The 21378-nt window shown below is 39.2% G+C and overlaps 1 protein-coding gene across 2 annotated transcripts; it reads left to right on the top strand.

Annotated features, from left to right (window-relative positions):
• The first annotated feature begins 302 nt into the window (after positions 1-302).
• Positions 303-19893, top strand: FAM76B (family with sequence similarity 76 member B). Of its 2 annotated transcripts, none has more exons than XM_084622251.1 (10): positions 303-572; positions 1591-1655; positions 2090-2144; positions 3910-4065; positions 5259-5455; positions 8799-8846; positions 9061-9141; positions 9794-9926; positions 16317-16418; positions 17296-19893. In XM_084622251.1, exons 1-10 carry the CDS (start codon positions 480-482, stop codon positions 17383-17385), a joined length of 1020 nt encoding a protein of 339 aa, XP_084478377.1. In that variant the 5' UTR covers positions 303-479; the 3' UTR covers positions 17386-19893. The 2 variants fall into 2 exon arrangements, with proteins under 2 accessions (XP_084478377.1, XP_084478376.1); XM_084622250.1 differs by having other exon boundaries at positions 9791-9926.
• The last annotated feature ends 1485 nt before the right edge of the window (positions 19894-21378 follow it).

The raw sequence follows: 21378 nt of genomic DNA, 5'->3' as shown, positions 1-21378 counted from the left end.
AAGGTATTCTTGCTCAGGCACATATCGCGGGTGGCGGAAGAGGATGGTCTTTGTCAGGATGCTTGCGTGTCCTCTTAGCCAATGAGAAATCAGAACAGGCCTTGAGCAGGCCAATCGGAGCAGCCACTGAGGGAGGGAGAAAGAGATCCAATCAACGGCAGCCGCAGGACGTGAATCCGAGCTTTGATTGGCTACAGCAGGAGCGGCGGGGTTTGCCATTGGGTTACGAGGTTTGAAGGTTGGCTTGGCGCGCGGCGTCGATTGGCTGGGGGGGGGCGCGTGGGCGGGGCCGGCAGCGGGGCGACGCCGAAGCCGACACAAGGAAGCGGCTTGGCGGCCCAGGCTCTGCGCGGGGCCTAGCGGCGCAGCGGGCACGGCTGGAGGCCACGGGCGGAGGGTTACTGGCGCGCCTGAGCCGTTGCCGTCGGCCTCGCCCGGCTCGCTCCCCGCAGCTCGCGCCCTCCCTGGCGGCGGCGCGGATGGCGGCGGCGGCCCCGGCTCTGTACGCCTGCACCAAGTGCAACCAGCGCTACCCCTTCGAGGAGCTCTCCCAGGGCCAGCAGCTCTGCAAGGTCCGCCAGGGGCGGGGACCCGCGCGGGGCTGCGGGGGGACGGGAGAGGGGGTGCGCCTGGGGGCTGAGGCGGGACAGGTAGGCGTGAGGGGTGGTTCGGGAGAGGGCTGCGGGGGCAGCTGAGAGGAAGACGTGGGGGGGGGAGCTGTGGGGGAGAAGGGGGAGGGACCTGAGGAGAGGTTGAGGGTGGGGGGCAGGAGGGGTCACTGGGGACGGGGGGAGAAGTTGGAGGCGAAGGGGGGGGCCTGAGCGGGGGAAGAAGAAGAGGGGCTGAGGGGGGCTGTTACTGGGCACAGGGTTTCTGGCTCTACCACATCCGCTCCCTGCCTGCCCCGTCTGTAATGCTGAGGCTGCACCTTGTTCAGGACAGGAAGTTCCCCAGCTTCGGGTGATGCCCAAAGGGGCCTTTTTGCCCTGGTGAAGGGATGAGCCGACTCGAGCTCTCGCACCACTTTACAAAACCAGTTGCACCCCCAGTGTCTGGCTCTGCTCATGGGTCTTGCCTAGAGCTACAGCCTGAGTGAGCCAGGATGCAATGCCATTTGGGGCTGGCCAGGGCGTAGGGGCACTTCTGGGCTATGGTTATATACTAGCACTTATGTTCACCCTCTCACCGGTGTTGAGCATTAGTCACGCTAATCCTCTGCTTAGCTGTACCTGGAAGAAAATGATAATGGTGGGTTTTAAACATCCCTCCTTGTAAAATACTTCAGAAATCATTTTCTATTTTATGATAAACTTCATAGCCCCGTCACACTTTCTGCATTCTGCTTCCTGTGGAAAAAAGGGGGTATGTTCTTTATTGAATCTGTTACATCAGACAGTTGCTACAAAACTAAATGGCGGAAAGCAAGTTGTAGGAAAAACTATTCTGTGTGTAGTTTTTTTAACCACTCAAACATCAATGGATGTATACAATAACAATATATAAAAGGTATGTTAAGAAGTCAGATGAGACTAACTTGTAATGTCATGGTTGTTCGCTTTGATAAATGGTTACTGACTTTTTTTCTTTCAGGAATGTCGAATTGCACATCCCATTGTAAAATGTACTTACTGCCGATCAGAATTCCAACAAGAGAGGTATGTATGTGTTCTGAAACTATTTCAGCCTTCATGAAGGAGTATTCAATTGATGCAAAACACTTCCTTCATGTGTGGCTAAAATCCCAAATTCACAAACATTGCTGTGGATTATCAATAATACCTTCAGAGGAATGTTGTGTCTTAAATCACGTGTTGCAATAATGCATATAATTATCAATGAAAATATTAGGCTTTTGGAAGTGAATTCTGTGAGTTGGCATAAGACAGCCACAATAACTTGCTTTCTGTAGTGTCCCAAATGTACTATATAAACATAAAAGAAGGCAGACTCCTTCCATACCTGGTTGTCTTTAAGTAGACATTGGGTGTAGCTTATATTTGCATGCATATTATATGGTAATTGCATATAGGAAAGAATTTGAAAGTTTGTGCTTGTTGTTAAATTCAACTTTGCAAAATCTTCTCTTTAGCAAAACTAACACAATATGCAAGAAATGTGCCCAAAACGTGAAGCAGTTTGGAACGGTGAGTTTGCAGTTCATTGTCAAATATACATACATATTTCAGTTTCAGTTGGTCTATAAATGCAAAAGATGTTGCAAAGAGTTGCATGTATCTTGGTATTATAAACTTATTTAGATTATTACTAGTTCAGTTTGTAAAATATTTTCAGTTATAGACACTATTTTACACACACACACACACACACACTCACACTTTCTGAAAAATTAATCTTTTGGAATGAAAGTTTCTGTTCTTTCTCTCTGACCTAAGAAAAGTCCTCTGAAAAGCTTAAGGAAAAAACCCTCAGCTATTTGAGGTTTTTTCCCAGTTATAAAAATTGGCATACTTTTTCACAAAATTTAAAAAATGGTTCAGTTTGAAACTATTAATTCAGGGTAATTCACAACCAAGTTTGATAGTTATGAATCATGGAAACTTGTTCATCCTGCACATGTAGTAGAAATTAAAGTCTGTGTGCATTTTATATGTACGTGGCAAATCCCTGCATGTTTTCATAAATGCTCACTTGACAAGATATGCTGCTAGCTATCCGAGAGACTTAGTGTCCCCTTGGTATTTTTTTAATGAGCGACTCAAGGTGAAAATCTGGTTATGCACTATAAAGGTTCCATTATTAACATAATACAAAAATGAAGGTTCCTGAAGGAATGTTGACTCCACTGTGCTGTCAAGTATGCCATCAAATTCTACTTGTGTAATGTGGGCTGGTTAATATTACTGTAGGAATGGTTTATATTTCCTCATCTTTAGTTCTAACTTAGTGCTGTGTTAGAAAAGATTTGCATGTAATAATAGAATCCATATTAATGAACAGTATTTATGTTAAATTGCACTGTATGCTTTTAGAGAAGGTGTTGGTAATGCATAGCAATTTCTCATGTGAACAGAAGCACTTAAATCTTGTAAACTATGCCCTTAGATTAACACATTTTTACACGAGATTCAATTTATTGGACTAGTTCAATTTAAAAATTACCAGCATGTAATTTACCCAGCTCTTTGTAAACTTAAACTGGATAAAGTAGGATCTTTTTTGGAAGTTCTAAAGGATTGTAATACATCTCACCAAGCATCATATAGATGCACCAACACTTGGGCAATACTTTATCAAAAAAGGAAACCGCCTCGAAGCAAAATAAGGTCATATATGAACTAGAAGGGAATTTTTTAGAAACTGATTAATTTTAGTTTCTAATTGTGTGTCTTTATTGGCTTCATTTTATAATAAAGGTTAAACTCCATTAACTGACCTTTAGTTAGCTGAAGTTTTGTTTTACTCCCCATAGGGTTGTAGGAGCAGGCATTATATCTGAAGCCTGTACCTGCAGTGCTCCGAAGTTCTGCAGTGCTCAAGTCTCTTGGCTATTTGAAGGGTCTTCCTTGTTCTCAGAAACCTTCAGAGAAGTGCAAATGATCTGATTACTCTTTTTCAGATTTAGGTAGATTTCTCAATGACAGAAAAAATGTTTGACCTTGTAAATTGGAGAAGGCAACATCCAAAAAAACTTACGCACTTCTTTCACAGAGCATGTAGGCTAGTTTGTGTGCAAAACACTGTTTATTTTTGTCTCAGTTGAGCTAGCATCACTTTAAAACAAACCAAAAAAATTAGGGCCATCATTGATTTAAATACCAAATTTTCCTCCTGTTCTTAACTTCAAGTTCTAAAGACTAGTTTAGAAGCATGATTATTTTTAATAATTGTAGTGCTAATTTGTTAAGCATTTTAAAATGTACTAATTTCTAGTTCTCCATTGTTTTTCAGCCCAAGCCTTGTCAGTACTGTAATATTATTGCAGCATTTATTGGCACAAAATGCCAGCGTTGCACAAATTCAGAAAAGAAATATGGACCACCTCAGACATGTGAACAGTGCAAGCAGCAATGTGCTTTTGATCGCAAAGAGGAGGGAAGAAGGAAGGTATGCTTTGTTGTGGTGGTACTGTAAAGGCTGGGTCTGAAAACGAAAGATACAATTTGAAATATTTCCCTCTTCAAAAATAGCAGGAGTTAATTTCCCAAATAGCAATGTGGTATAAAGAGAATTTCATTAGGCTTTCTAACAAAGATCTGACACAGCATTTTGTATTAAACTTCTGAGTAATAGAGATTTGATGCTTCTCTATTGACTTATTCTGGAATAAATTCTTTCTTTTTTTACAAGCTAAAAATAATCTGACCATGGCAGTTGAGTAGTCTGTTTTTTTTTTTTCACCCTAACCTTCAACGCTACAAATTTCCTTAGCTTGGATCTGTCACTTCCACCTTGTCCGATCCTTCAGTTTGAAAGAGTTCCTTTTAACCATAGAATATAGCTGAAGAGAGGAAAGAGACTGCTCTCCACAGACCTGTGTATTTTAATTTCTTAGAGGGGCAATTGCCAAAACCATTTGTCCAGAAAGTGATGGTGAAATGACATTATGGGTGAGCACGTTTTTTTAATTGAACTCCAGAACAGTGCTGTCAACAAGAGACTTCTTTTCTCCTTAACTGCTACAAAATAATTTACTTGGTTTGTATTGCAGCTGGTTTAGGCTGGCTGATGCTGCCCTGAGTAAAGAAGACTTGAGTGGCTGCGTGATTCCTAAAGTAAAAATTTACTTAGGAGTAGGGATTTTCCTTTTTTTTTTTTTTTTGGTGGGGAGAGGGGTTGGCATTGGGGGAGGAATATTTGATATATGTCCAACACATGTTGTTGTAGCCATTTTTACAGGGCAACTAAAATGCTGAAGAGGAGAGGATTCACTTTTCAGAAGTGTAACTTAACTAGAAAAAATGATGCACTATATTGAGTTGATTTCATTTGATGTCATTTATTGTAGAAGGTAACTATTGGCCTTCATTGCCACATCCCACAGTGTATAGAAAAAAAATATTGCGGCACGAAAATGGACTGTTACTGTGTATATTTCTAACTTTTTTTGTGTATATTAAAGAATAAAATCCGTGTTCTGGAGTCCCAGTAGTGGTAATCTAGCCAAAAGAATTCTATTCAAACCAATTTAAGACTGACTTACACAGGGATAATAGATAAAGTAAGATTTTTTTCCTCCAGAGAGATTTCTCCTAGTACTAAGTACAGTTGCCCACTTTTTGTGAATTTTTTCCTAAAAGGTTGATGGGAAGCTGTTGTGTTGGCTTTGCACACTGTCCTACAAGAGAGTACTGCAGAAGACAAAGGAACAGAGGAAGAGCCTAGGGTCTTCACATTCTAATTCGTCATCCTCGTCTCTTGCTGAGAAAGACCAGCATCATTCGAAACACCATCACCACCACCACCATCATCATCGTCACAGCAGCAGCCATCACAAGTAAGTACTCTGAAACTTTATGGAACTTGAAAAATCTTATAACTTCTATGAGACAGGGTTAGTAGCGAAATGAAAGTAGCTGTTTCGATTACCGAATTGAAAATCGGAATAACATTTTGTGAATTTATTCCACAAATCCAGCAGAGTCTCAGTACTGCTATAAATGGAATGGACTAGAGTTAACTTAGTAGAAAAAAACCTTTTGGCAGTCTAATTACCAGCTGATGTTGAAACTGCCCATAAGTCTAGAAATGCTAATGGGGTTACTTATCTGAGGAGTAGATAAATGATGTCATGGCACCATCTTTGGGATAGAAGCAGGTCACCTTTGATTTTCCCCAATTATTATAGTAAATGTAATTCTTGCCAGAATATCCAATGCTGACTGACATTCATGGTGTTACCCTAAGGCACCCCACCCTTACCCTTCCATGGGCTCAAGGCGTAACTTGGTTAATTTAGACACCCCCACCAGTTCTAGGGCAAAAGGCACCAACCCTTACTCAGTTCTTAAGGTTCAGGGCCACCCAAACCCAGTTCCTAGGGCTCAGGGAGTAATCTTCTGCAGGTTTGCGGAGCCTTTTACTAGTGAAAGAGCCTTGCACAGTAATATTCTTAATTTCTTTATTAACAGTTACCAAAACAGAACGAACACACACACCATACAGTGCTCACCACTCCCAATAAGGCAAATGAACTTTTCCTGGTGGCCAGTCAGGATCAGGTCATCTGGGACTCCTCCAACTTCTGCACAATATGGTTGGCAGGGTGTTGAGGTCTGGCAGCTGTGATCTTGGGCTGTGTCCTGGAGTTAGGTTCCAAAGAACTTCCTTTTGGACCCCTTTATATAGTTTAAACTTGAGTCCTGCTTAACTATATCTGGGGTCCTATCAAATTCACAGCCATGAAAAATGCATCACGGACCTTGAAATCTGGTCTCTTGTGTGCTTTTATCCTATACTATACAGATTTAATGGGGGAGACCTGTGTTTCTTAAACGGGATCCTGATCCAAAAGGTGGTTGCTGGGGGTGGGAGGATTGCAATATTGCCACCCTTACTTCTGCGCTGCCTTTGGAGCTGGGTGGCCGGAGAGTGGTGGCTGCTCTGAAGGCAGCAGCACAGAAGTAAGGGTGGCAATACCATACCATGCCATCCTTGTTCTGTGTTGCTGCTGTGGGTTGTTCTGCCTTCAGGGCTGGGCTCCTGGCCAGCAGCCGTCTCTCTCCAGCCAGCCAGCTCTGAAGGCAGCACCGACACCAGCAGCACAGACATATGGGTAGTGGTACAACACCCCCCCCCCCCCCAAACTCCTTTTTGCATCATGACCCCTACAATTACAAAACTATGAAATTTCAGATTTAAATATCTGAAATCATGAAATTTACAATTTTAAAAATCCTATGACTGTAAAATTGACCAAAATGGGCCATGAATTTGGTAGGGCCCTAGCTATACCTTAACCAGTCATTTTAAACTAAAATATTACAAAATAAGTCTTACCAGTCCTAATGTATTGCAAAACAATCTTTCAACTAATCATACCACACCACCTTAGTTGATTTAAATCTTGCAAAATTAGTCATGCAACATACAGAAACAATCAAAGAAACAGACAGAAACCATACAGATAAACAATAGAGAAGTAAAGACCATAAAGGCAAAGCAAAAAATAAATATAGATGTCATAGTCACAACTGTTAAGTGATTCCTTGACAGACAGAATGCTATCAAGCAAAGTTTTCTTTAAACATCTTAAGATCTGTTTTTTTAATCTGGTGGTGGTGGGTACTATTAGGACAAGATCTCCATCTTAACAGATATTTCATTGTTTTAATGTAATTTAGATGGAATGTGAGGATGTGACTTTTTTCTGTTTTATATCTCATGTCAGCTGCTCCCCTAATGTGGCTGCAGAAAAAGGTCTCAGACCTTACAATTGGGTGGCTGTCATGTCAGTAGCAGGGCAATGCTATTGTCATTTTAATTTTTTCTTTTAAACTTGCCACTTTAATCATGCTTCAGAGTGTTTGCAGCTGTCTTGCTGTGGCTTAAACAGTGGACCAATTTCTTTTGTCATGTATCTCTAGTTTTGTACACTTGTAAACACTTATTAGTCTTTGTAGGCAGCTGCTTTCAAGGATTTAGTGTTTTGTTTTACCATTCTGTTAAAAGGATGCTGTGTAAGAATCATACAGATGTTATCTGTAGGCTGGAAATAGTTTTACTTTAGAACCTCTTTATAACATTTTGTATTTCCTAGATTGAACAATGAAAAATTATAGCTGAAGTGCATAGATTCTTAAGGCCACCCTAAACATTTTTATTATACACTTCATTTTTCAGTTGCTCAAGACATTCTTACTATCTTCTAAGCTGAAACTTTTGCAGGTCTAATCTAATAAAAATTACGTTTAAAAAAAAAAAAAAAGCTTGAGGGGAAAATTGGTTCAACTGCTCTTGAAAATGAAGACCAGGGAGGGGGGAATAAATTGCAATTTTCCCATTATAAAAGAAAGTGACTTTTGGCAAGCAGGTGAATAGTAGGAATGATAGGTACCTTTATAGTGTCTGGTGAAAATCCATTTTGACTTACCCAAGATATAACTGCTCAAATCTTATTTCATGAGAGCATGATAAATGTCTAATAAATAAAACATTTTCAGATAACTTCCTGGTGTCATAAAGAAAAGAGCTTCAGTGTGTATGCATGTATTTGCTTGTATTTATTAAAATGCACAATTCCAAACTTAAACAGAGTTGATAATTTCAATTGACAGGTACCTTCCTGTGTAAACCGCCTCTGTGTTTTCCCACCAACTTGCCCTATCCAATTTTATTAGTATTGTTGGTAGATCAGTGCACATGCAGGTTTAAAGTGTGTAATGAATTAAATTGGGCTCTGAGGAGTTCGGTTTCATCCAATGCAATCTAAGTTGCACATACGTTGAGCATAACCATTTCACTTGTGCTCTCCGGTCAGCTTACCTTGGAAATGAATTAAGGTACAACTTATATTTGAAAAAACAAGTTCTGTTCAAAATTGCCAAGTATTAAAATAATGTTTGCAGAAGTAGGGAAATACTAAAACCAAGGCTGAATTGTCAACCCTAACTCTTCCCCTTGTGCCTTATGATAGCATGCAGTAGTTTAAAGGCTGTTTGCAAATGAGCCTGGCCTTGATGAGGAGTAATCCCAAATGTGCTTACTAAGTGCCTTGCTAATTATCCATCCAATTACAAATTTATAAACTGAGCTGCTCTGCTGCACAAAACTTTGATATGGATGCTTTTTCAGTTTCAGATAGTGGTTATGGAATTTGACCTGTATTACATGTATTTCAGAATCAGCAATCTAAGTCCAGAACAAGATCAGGGACTGTGGAAACAGAGGTAATTGCATTGCCCATTTCTGAATTTTTTAGCAAATGAATGTTGTATTCTTTATTTGAAAGGTAATTTTTTTTTCATACTTGCATCTCTGATTGTTCAAGACTAATCTCTGTGTATGAGTCATTTCATATGTAAATAGTAGTAGGTTGCTCAGTTCTGCAGTATGAGACCATTCTACTGCTTTTGATTTATCATATTTGTTGTTTGATTTCAGCCATAAATCCTCTGCAGCTATTCAGAATGAAACTCCAAAGAAAAAACCCAAACTGGAATCCAAGCCATCCAATGGAGATAGGTAAAGTTATATTCTACAGCTGAGATAGTTGAACTAAGTAGACCATCAGTTTGCTGCCAGTTGCTGTTTTTATTTGGCAGATTAGAAAGGCGAAAAATTACACTTTCATCCTAGTAACTTTTAGGGTTTTATGGCAGAGTGCTGTTAGTCAGTTGAGAGTTTCAGTAGAAAGCTGACACTGTCCCTTTTTTTAGCTGCTTTGGGAAAAGGGAAGCAAAAGTAGAGCATAAGGCCATAGCTATCAAACAAAGAATATTCTGACATCAGTGATTTTTCAGAAGGACACAGATTTTGAATCTGGTGCTTTAAACTGATGTAGTATCTAGAAAATGTGTTTGGACCTAAATGTGTGAGACTGAACAATTTATTCTGTCTCTGATCAACAGTTGGAATAATGTACAAAGAGGCTGCTTCACTTAAGAAGAATTTGACCCCCTCAAAGCTAATACTCAATTATATTTCTGCAGGTGTATGTAATGTGTGCCATTAGTAAGGTAATTTGCCAGTTGCATCCATTTCTGTCAGGTACATACTTTTTTTGCATTAGTCCTTAAGGATGTTTGTGGAATTGTTAATTTAAGCAATTTGAACTTTGAAAAATGTGTTATTCTGTTGATGTTACAAGTAACAGGTTTTTTTTTAATTTTAGTAGCTCTATAAATCAGTCAGCAGACAGTGGGGGAACTGACAACTTTGTCCTCATAAGTCAGTTGAAAGAAGAAGTGATGTCACTCAAACGTCTTTTGCAGCAAAGAGATCAGACTATCTTAGAAAAAGATAAAAAGGTAAAGGCTACAGCTGCTTAATAAGACCTTATTAAATTTTTTCTTGTACCTTGTAGACTCAAGGAGCTGTCAACTTAAATTGTGTTTGAATGTTAAAACAAAATTAATACCAAAAATTTGTTTTGTGACTAGACAACGTTACCAAATTACAACGTTACCAAATTGTCCTTTTAAAAAGTTAAGTAGCAGACTTACACAGCTTGGATGTATTTTAGCTGTAAGGCAACTCTCCCTGAACGTAATGACTAGTGTTAAATGTATACAAGAGACTCACCTTTCAGGCAGCCTACTGTCTTAAAAACAGCCCCAAATATTTTAATTTTGCCAAACTTTTATTAGAAGCTCATTTCTTAAGCAACTGATTTGTTGACCAGTTTAAGGTTGTGTCCTTTGGTGTAAATGGGTGCTGTTGGGACTGCAATGTTAGGTTCTTGTATTGGTATATTGAATCTTTGAGGCTAAACTAATTAATCTGGACCACTTTAGAATGCTTAGAAAGTCCTTATCTCTAGCTGTTCAGTGGCTCAATTGAAATGAATTGGGCAGTCCAATTCATAATACAAAAGCTACCATTACCTTTTCTGGTAGTCCCATTGAAGTCAGTGGGAGGCCTTAAATCAGTCTGAAACTGAAACTACCTTTTGACTCTCTTTAAATTTGATCTAGGTGAAACACAAAAAGAGCAGTGTGTGGAAGGTTGTACTCCTGTTGTTAGTCTAAAGTGGGCACACAGTGACATGCATTTGTGCCCTTTTTACAAGCAAAACACTAAACTGAATTTTGTTGCTTGAGCTGAGAACTTTGTTTTTATATTCTGGGGTCATTGGTCTTTGCACATAGTTTCTCCCTGCAGTACAGTTTGCATTAAATAACTGGCTGAAAGCAAATGCAGTACTTAATCTAGCTGGTCCCATTTATTAACATGAATGTTCATATGTCCCACTTTGTTCTCACTTCATGTCCTTGTAACTTGGTGGTGATTTGAGTTCCAAACATTTTTCAGAACACTTATCTTTAATTCTAGAATAGTGATTGTTGGTGCAATTAGTCCTTTTACATAAGCACTATAATCAGATAACTAAGACTACCAGTGAGTAGATATTGTCGCTAAACATTTACAGTGTGTATATATACACACTATGAGTTGCTTTAATACAGTTCTTCATTTGTCCAATTTTCTCCATAACTCACCAAGAGGATATTTGATAGAGCTGATGTTTTGCTAATCATGTTAGCTAGGAGGTCCAGTTTGGTGTAGATTAGAACAGACACAATGCAGCTCGCAATTTGAATGATTGACAAGGCAGAGGACAATACTTGCGTTAGAGACGGTGATTAGTCTCCTGCTACATTTTGTCACTTAATGTTGTAATTGCAAAATCCTTGTTTCAGAATTGTTAGCCGAGCCATTTTAAATATGGCTATTCATTACTTTTAAGTTTAGGGAGCAGAGGATGTATTACAGAATATAGTCTACTTTTGAAAATGTAAATTCACTTTCCTCTGTGCAGGATTCTCACTCCTGGGTCTCTGCTCCTTAATGCAAAATAGCTGGAACTCCCCAAGGTTTAGGTGAGAAGTAGCAAGTAGTAGCACAAGCAGTCCTCAGCTAGTGGTGGTATGATATCCCATGCCTTAACCACTACTTTCAGAACCTTTCAGTCTCTTTTCGACCTTGATAGCCCTGCACCTCTTCAGCTCTTAAACACTCAGTACCTAACTGGTTTCAGAGTGACAGCCGTGTTAGTCTGTGTTCGCAAAAAGAAAAGGAGTGCTTGTGGCACCTTAGAGACTAACCAATTTATTTGAGCATAAGACTTTCGTGTAGCTCACGGAAGGTAACGCTCAAATTTGTTAGTCTCTAAGGTGCCACAAGTACTCCTTTTTCTCAGCACCTAACTGTTATGAATATATTTTTGTCTTCAAATTTTTTCTTATCCTGTGGCCTCTGTTTCTCTAGGAGCATTGATAGGGTTGCCAGCCTCTGGGGATCATAGAAAAACTTCTGTTTGGTCTGAGTTTTTGTTTTGGCAACTTGTGCTTCAGCTCCTTCGTATTACTGTTAGAACCTTTTTCTTGGCATCTCATAGTTCTCTGAACTTCAAAGCTTTTTAGGTATTAATTTCTTTCAGAATAACATCCATTTCCTCAGCACCTGGGTAGGAAGGAAGACCAGTCATACCTCCATACAGTACCTGTATGGCTGACAGGTCTGTTTATAAATGATCATATTCACAGAATCCTCAGCCTGGGAGTTAATAATTCAAACTAGTGGGACAATATGTGCAGGGCCTTCAGATATTTGCCTTGTGCACCCAAGCACTGAGAAATTTCTTTAAGCCCTCCTTAAGGCACTCTCCAGAGACTCCCATAAGTCCAGCATGTGGTCAGCCTGGTTAGCTCTGAAGGGAAAAAATATAAAAATACAAGCCTTAATCAGCCTCTGACCACCTGGACTCTAGGCCTGCAGTGCCATGCCTTGTTTCCCTCTAAGCCCAGCAAACTAGTTCCCCTGGGGGGAAAAAATTCTGTTTCATCCCATCCAAATCCAAGGACTCTACCACAAATCAAGGTCTCGGTGCTCAATGTCTATGGTACTGACTTTTGTCACATCAGACTTCGAATTTTCTTTCAAACAAATAATTAGCAGGAGACGCCAGAAGAGAGCCACCTGCCCTCCAACTCATCACTTCCAAAGACTTGGGGCACCTTCACATCATAAGACCACGGCATCTTCTCTTCACATTGGTTCAGGACAGGGAAGACTGCTTTGGGGAGCCTCCATGGTGTGTTCAGCAACCTAGCCGTGTGTCTCCTGGTGATTTCATACCGTGTAGTGCCATCACTAATGCTTGCCTCTGATCCTTCATCAAGATAAGCCTGAGTTGGATACTGTACCCCAGGATTGGCTCTTTCAACAAACAAAGTACTGGCCTTTAATAGCAGTACACAAACCCCACAGCTCCTGTGCTGAGAGTCTGGGCACAGCCGTTGTTGATGCCTTTTGAGATGGTTAATGCTCCAAGTGCCCCTTTAGCTCACTACTTTGCTGCCTTAATAGAAGCATGATGGTGGTCAGGGATACAATGTCTGCCTCCTGGATGCAGAACAGATTAACTGAAGGAGTAACAAGACATGCTCTGTAAGGATTTGACTTTCTCTAATGCATAAAGTTGGTGGGATCTGGATTAGCACCAGTCCAGGAATTTAGAAGGGCAACAATTAGTACATACGTGGAACAAGAGCCTCCATCCAATTGAGTGGCCATGCTCTTGCATCCTATTTTGGACCACTTGGCAAAGGTGTGTCAGACAACTCACACGACTTCTTTTGCTTCAAATGTTGCTGAGAAGTACATATTGCCCAGGACTCTGCCAGCAGTTTCTCCCATCCCAGTGAAAAGCTTGGTGGTCAAGACAACCATGGCTAGAGAATACATCAGACAATTATCCTACACATCAGAAACTGCTGGGCCTTCATGGCCCAACGGCATATTAACTACTGGGGAGCTGACTGAATGTAGTCCACAGGACAGATACCAGGAACTCAAAGATGGTTGATAAAAGTGTGGGGCTGAGCCAGTACTGGGTGCAGGTGTTCTTTTATATGCAAGTGACAAGGTAGCAAGAGCTATTGCATCAGGAATGGATTTCTGTAGGTCTGCTTGCCTACAAGTATCTGGGTTCCAAAAGGAGATTTAGAAAAAATTCTGTTCTGAGACTATTACGTAGCTGGTATGTCAGAAGAGTAGGAATTACTTGTAGTTCTGCATCCCTGAAGATGTCATCTTGCAGAATTTTCTCTTTCCCAGCTCCATTCAGAGTGGAAGGGAATCTTTGTAAGGTTACTGCTCTTTCAACCCTTTTGTTATGACTGGCTTGTTTGGCTCTGGGAGGCTTCGCTTCCTGATAAATGAGACTTGACTAGAAGGCTCCAAGAGTGGCACTGCAGGTCTTACATGGCTTGTACTTCTGCCCACTGCCTTTGGGGATCAATACACCTCTAGAGCATTTTTCTGCCTGTTTCATCATTGGTATCTGAGAGCCAGGGGCAAGAAACCTGTAAGCTAGTCTTTAGAGGAGAATTAAAAGATAAGTAACTTTCCTATATAAACTTCACTTGTGATTTAATTCTCCTATCAATGTAGTGTTTGCAGTGGCAATTCTAGATCTCTTGGAATTTACTCTCCGTTTAGGAATGAGATATAATAGACTTATTCTTCAGAATCATTTTATTATGTCTCTAGATATTTGCCATGTAAATTACAGCTTTATGCTAATTAACTGTTGCCATAGTCCATCTTGGCCAGTATCCTGTATCCAACAATGGCCCGTAGTACAGCTTCAGGGGGGCAAGACAATTATGCAGTGATTCACCCATCTTCCACACCAGCTTCTGGTAGTCAGAGGTTGAGGGCTGTCCTGAGCTTGGGATTGTGCTTTGACCATCTTGGCTAATAGACATTGATGGACCTATGCTCCATGAATTTATCCATTTCTTTTTTTGAACCCTGTTATACTTTTGACCATCACAACACGTTCCACAAGTTACTTGTGCACTGTGTGGAAAAAGTACTTCCTCTTGTTTGTTAAAGCTGCTGCCTGTTAATTTCATTGTGTGACCCTTAGCTTTTGTATTGTGTGAAAGAGTAAATAACACTTGTCTTTTCACTTGTCCAAACCATTCTTGATTTTTATAGACTTAGTCATCTCTTTTCTAAGCTGAAGAGTCTTAACCGTTTTTCTCTCCTTGTACGGAAGCCATTCCATATCTTTGGTCATCTTTGTTGTCCTTCTTTGAACTTTGCACTGTGCCCTTTTTTGAGCTGGGGTAACCAGCACTGGACAGAGTATAAATCCATGGTGTCCCCACACCTCGAATATAGTGGCATTATGATATTTTATCTATCCCTTTCCTAATAGTTCCTAACATACGTTAGCCTTTTTGGCTGCTGCTGTGCATTGAGCAGAAGTTTTCAGAGAGCTATCCCCAGTGACTCCAAGGTTTATCTTGGGTGGTGACGTTTAATTTAGAATGCATCGTTGTATATGTATAGTAAGGAGTATTTTTTCCAGTGTGCATTACTTTGCACGAATCAATGTCAAATGTTATCTGCTGTTTTGTTGTCCAGTCATCAAATCATAGGAATGGAAGAGATCTCCAGAGGTCATCTAGTCCAGTCCCCCTGTGCTCATTGCAGGATTAAGTATTAACTCAGTCAACCAGTTTTGTGAAATTCCTCTAACTTCTTGCAGTCCTCTTTGGACTTACTAGCATGAATAATTTTGTATAATCTGCTAACTTTGCCACTTAACTGTTTACCTCTTTTTTCCAGATTATTAATGAATACATTGAACAGCATGGGTCCCTGTGCAGATCTTGAGGGACCCCGCTGTTCACCTCTCCATTGTGAAAACTGACCATTTAGTCCTATCATGTTTCCTGTCTTTCAACCACTTACTGATCCATGAGAGGACCTTTCCTCTTATCCCACGGCTGCTTAGTTTCCATGAGAGCTTTTGGTGAGGGACCTTGTCAGAGGTTTTCTGAAAGTCCAGGTACACTGTATCAACAGGATCACCCCTGTTGGATCACATGCTTGTTGACTCCCTCAAAGAATTCTAGTAGATTGGTGAGGCATGATTTCCCTTTACAAATGCCACATTGACTCTTCCCCAACAAATCCTGTTAATCTATGTATGATCATTCTGAAAAACTTTACTATAGTTTCTGCCTGTTTGCCTGGTATTGAAGTTAGGCTCACTGACCTGTAATTGCCAGGATTCTGGAGCCCTTTTTAAAAAAAATTGGTGTTACAGTAGTTACCTTCCAGTCATCTGGGACAGAGCCTGATTTTAGTGACAGGTTCCACACAACAGTTAGTAGTTCTGCAGTTTCAAATTTCAGTTCTTTCAGAACTCTTGAGTGGATACCACCTGATCCTTGTGACTTATAACTGTTTAACTTATCAATGTGTTCTAAAATCTCTTCTACTGGCACATCAGTTTTAGACTGTACTTCAGATTTGTTGCTCAAAAACCAGCTTTGTGCCAGTGTCATAGCTAAAGCCTGGCAGATGAGTCTCATGGCTGAATATAAAGCTGAGTATTGTAAATCAGTGTGATCCAACATCTGAAAATACTTTGAAGGACTAGTCTTCCATATCCAGTTCCCAAATGGGACTTTCACACGTAAAAGAGATATTTGACTTGTGCTGTAAGATATTTTTAACCTTGCTGAGCTGTCAACACAAGAAGCAGTAAATGAAGAAAGTAGTCAGTGTCCCCGAGAGACTTTTATGCCTCAAAAGTTATTTTATGGATCTAAGTTAATTAAAAATACGTATGAGGTAGCATTCCAAAATATCCTTATAGGAATTGTTTTTCTTAGTTGACAGAGTTGAAGGCAGACTTTCAGTACCAGGAGTCTAATTTAAGGACAAAAATGAACAGTATGGAAAGAGCTCACAAGGAAACAGTGGAACAACTGCAGGTAAATACTTAAATAGTTTTAATAGAATAGGTGTCAAAATATTTTGTATACTTGCTTTGAGAAATGAAATAGTTTAAATATAACCATTGTGCACTGTCATCCTTGCATGAGTTACCAGTCATTGAAATGGATGGATCAGTTCCCCTCTCTGAGCTGTTTCAGGTTCTCACTCTCTCTCTGCCTGAGTTACGCCTGCATTATCTTCAGTTTTCTTTTCAAATGTAACCACTAGATAGCTACTTTTTAAGAGCAACTGAGGCGCATCCTCTCTTCTCCCCCCAGGTAGTTCCTCATGCCCCTCTTCTCAAGGGGCATACCTCATACTTTAAGAAACACTGATATACCTGTTCTGTGTGGTATAATGACCTAGCATAACTGCACAATTTTATTGCAGTGCAAGAGGTTAATCTTGCAATGATGTAACCTACATTGAAAGTACAACTGTTTTAAGCAGCAGGAAAACCTGAATCAATTTATAAAGTCTAGAATGAACAGAAATATCTACAATGCAGTAGATGTATTGATTTTTGCAAATCCGTGTGAGTGATTTGGCTTTGTCTTCCTTTATAAAACTAGTGGAAGATGTGGAGCTTAAATACCTGAGCTATGCTGAAAACTTCTGCCGTTATGTTGATTTATTCTTAGGAATAGAAGTTTTACGCAAGGGTGGCTTCATAACTTCAGCAAGACAGTTGTGCATGGCATTGTTGAATAACTGCTCCCTCCTATTCAAGAAGTTTGTTGATCTTTCTGCAGTGTGTCACTGATGGATATAGTACTGGAATTAAGAGTAACTATTAGGACTTTTGAACAGTGTTTCTGTTATCTTTAAACAGAAGAGTGTTTCTATAAATCTTTCTTTTTATCTATATTACAGGCCAAAAACAGAGAACTACTCAAACAGGTTGCTGCGTTGTCAAAGGGTAAAAAGTTTGATAAAAGTGGAAGTATACTAACATCTCCATGAGGAACTGGTTACTTAAATGAGGATTACTACTCAATGTAAATTTGAGTAATTCTGTGAAGCCCTTAAAATCCTGTGTAGTGGAAAAATATTTTTGCACACAAGATTAGTCGGCATGTTTCCTACACATTTTTATAACTAATATGCAGCTTTTTAGTTAAACTGTTCAGATAAAGTACTTCAACTGGCTTGAAGAAATTTATTTTATTTTTTTTATATTGGGAACTTTTTTGCCAGCAATAGTATTTAACAATTGCAGAGGGATAATACAGCAGTGCTCTCTTTAAAACACATCATGCAATAACAAAATAGGTGTACTTTCTACAGAGTTCAAAGCAGCAACTGAATCCCTTAAACTATGCTAACTTTGGCCAAAAGTTCAGTTTCAAGTTTATAAATCTGCAAGGGCAACACTTTTGGAATAGGAATATGGACACTGGGTTCTGGCAACTGTTCTTTTGCTTTGTATTAAAATATAGGACATTTAGGTTGGAAATCATGGTGCTCTTAAATGAAACTCAAAAGATGTATACATATGTGTAAATACAACTAACAGTTATATTCTTAGTGATAACAAGTGAGTAACTAGTGTTTTACATTCTTGTGATTGGAATTTATTGAAAGATTATCTATTGTACAGTACCAGAGGCAAAGTGTGGTTTTTTTGTAAGACTTACTGTAGACTTTTTTCTTGCAAGTGCCTTTCTCCAACTGTTTATTTATAGGAATGTTGGTATTTTGTACATAACGTTTTTGTTTTAAGATCATGTTTAATAAATGGTTGTGTATATATAAATGTGTGTACAGAGGAATCAAACAAAGATCAAAGTTGCTAGTGCAGTGCTTGAAGCAGCATGAAGAACTAGCTAATTGATGGATAGTGTGTATTGACTTCTTTAACCTTGTTAGATTGCATCTGTGGGGTTTGTTGAGTCTGGTTAGTGCTTATTATGCCAAACACTTCCTAAATAAACAATTCATATGGTTTTTGCCACACTAGACGATAATGCTTTATGTATTTTTCCTGTTGGCCCAGTACTAATTTTTTTAATTTCACAGCAAGCATTGTACTCCCAGTGTTATATCCCGAAATTAGCAGTATAGTTAATACTCACTACTTTATTTTTAAAACTTGCATATTCACTTTGTCTTGGTTTTAAATGTACTTAGTTGTAATTTATGGTCACTTTTTAAGTAACTAGATTGACACGTACTTAGTTTATGTAAAGATATACATCGAGAAAACAGTAGCCAAAACCGTAATGGTCAGTACATAAATAAAGGGAATGGATGTGGTGTCAAATGAAAACTTACTGTTCAACCCCTCGAATGGTATCTTCTGTTTTTACATTTAGTTAGCTCAGTTTTAGCTCTGCTCCTAATGGACATCAGTACAAGTGTCTTAGTAGGATGAAACAACTTCGCATAACTGGGGGTACACTGTTTAGGAAAGCAAATACTTGGAATAGTCTGTCAGATGGGAGCTCCAGTTCAGATGTGGACATTGATTTGGTGACTCGGGAGCTGCTTGCACTTCAGCTAGCTTTGTCTGACACCTTGCTGCTTGGAGGACTAGAATCTAAAGTCCTCTGGCTGTCTATCCAGATGCTACTGAATTGTGAACAACTTCAGCAGTTTAGACAGACTTAGTCTAATGAATAACTTTAATTTGGAAAAAGCAAGCTAGCTTGTTTCATACAGTGAAGATGTATTTGGTTTTTTTGTACATGAAGATCAACTTTGTAAGTTTATAAAAACTGTTCTTAATAAACTTATTAATACAGCTAGGGTAGAAAATGCTGCTGCTATCCTCTTGGGATGTTAGTTGTATTGAGACAGTTTTAAAAAAAATTAGGAGTTTTTCTGACTTTCATTAGTTCAGAGTAATATTTTGATACTGGGGGCTTTTCTCTCCAGTTTACTGGCCACCAGTCCATGGTGCATGTGGATTTTAAAAACCAATTCAGAACCATGCACATCAAATTGATGAATTATTCCATTAAGTGATTCTTATTCAAACCTCCTTGAGCTGCAATATAATTTTTTTTTAAGAAAAAGTTCAATATTATACTTGAATTTTATAGATCCCAGTGCTAAAAACATTTAGGGGCTTCACAGTATTTAGTTATAATTAAATACTTGATCTCTTTATTCTGTAACCTAACTTAACTTTAATTTTTAAAGTTTGTAAACTAGCCAATCAAATCCCAGTCCTGACGAATGCGATCCTGGAGCTGTAGAGCATTGACATAAGGAACTGATTGTACTGTAATGTGCTTTTTAGCCTGTTTTTAGTTGTCAGTTAACATTGACAGGTGATTGCCACTTTGGCTCAAGTTATTTATGTATTTTAAGTCTGTGAATATTGCAGTCTCTTTTTAGATAGTATGTCTAAATATGCATCCTGTAGTGAAGCTATTCAGTTGTCCACATTTATAGACTATTGAAATCCTGTATTGACACACATCTGACATTTTGTACCTTTTTCTAAATCCAATATTTCACAATAAAAGCTTGTCAAAACATTTAGTTGTCTGTTTTATATTACTCAAAGTCATAATTTGTTTTAAACATCCGTAGTGCCAAACATTAACCAGAACTCAACATCAGTCCCACTTTTGAGGGGAATTGTGAAGGATCTGTTCAAAGAACTAAGCTGCCATAGATATTGCATACATGGAGCATTCTTCAAATTGCAACAAGTGATTGTTTTTGAATAATTACCTACTTTAGTGACTCAATATATTATTGCTCTTCTCTGTTATAATGTGATAATGCATGGAGCCACTTCAGGGGAGCGACTACATGTGTAACTCAAGAGAAATAGGCCTGGTATAGACCTAAAACTTAGGCCAACTTAATTTTCACAGCCCTGAGTGATGCAGTTTGCACACCCTCTGCGATGTAGCTATGTTGACAGAAGAATTATTCGTTTGACCTAGCTACTGTCTCAAGGGGGTGAATTTGCTGCAGCAAAGGGGAAAAACCCCTTTTGTTGCTGAAGTAAGTGTCTGCACTACAATGGCTCTAGCTTCTGCTTGTAGGGTAGACATACCCTTAGTGAGACTTCCTAAGCATTCAACAAAAACTTAGAGATGCTATAAAATTGGGCATGTTTAACTAAAAGATTCTCTTCCAAATTGACAATTTCCTCATACTTAGTTTTGATAGAGCGGCTTCATTAAACTGCAGGCTATTTCTCAATTCCTTATGCTTCACCTTCAAAAAGCTGGTTACTTCATTTTATCATCTTGTGTTCTCTGTGGAGAGAACAAGATATTTTCTTGGAGTTTACTTTGCCTTTAGCATCGGCCTTCCAAAATAGTGTTTCTATGATTTTCTTAGACTGTTTTACACTAAACTCTTACGTATATGAACCATCCACATTATAGGAAATGAATTGGATGGGCTTATTAATGTATAGCATCTTGGAACTAATGTGAGGTCATATCCTGTGAGTTTTGAAACTGCTTAAAGTGACCCGCATTCCATCATTGGAAAGACTCTGATATTAATCTCACAATCTTCAGTATGTTTACTTGGCGTGGCTCAGCTCAGGCGCCAACCACTGCTATTACAAGTCCTGTCATCGCTACAATGAAACCAGTCTCAACAGAATAATACTCTTAGGCTAGTGCAAACTTGGGTCAGGCCCAGAGCTGAAGAATAGCTCTGTGTAGCTCACAAGCTTGTCTCTCTCACCAACAGAAGTTGGTCCAATAAAAGATAATACCTCACCTACCTTGTGTCTCTATGTGATTTTTAAAGCTGAGTGAGTTGCATGTGTGGATGTGACTCATTTTAAACCTGGCATATCTATATAGCTTATATAAGTAAACTTGAGTCACAGGATGAATCAAAAAATCCAATTACAAGTGCATGTACAGGGTTATGTATTGTTTAATGAAATCTGATTTTAAATTGGCGCAAGTTGTGTATAAACAAGATCTCCAGTCTTGGCGGTCTGCAGCACCTCCAAGAAGCACTGAATTTACA

This window comes from Lepidochelys olivacea (genome assembly GCF_965140295.1).
Source record: "Lepidochelys olivacea isolate rLepOli2 genome assembly, chromosome: 1".
NCBI lineage: Eukaryota > Metazoa > Chordata > Testudines > Cheloniidae > Lepidochelys > Lepidochelys olivacea.
The sequence above is the reverse complement of the archived record's forward strand: the minus strand, read 5'-3'. Positions and strand labels throughout refer to the sequence as shown.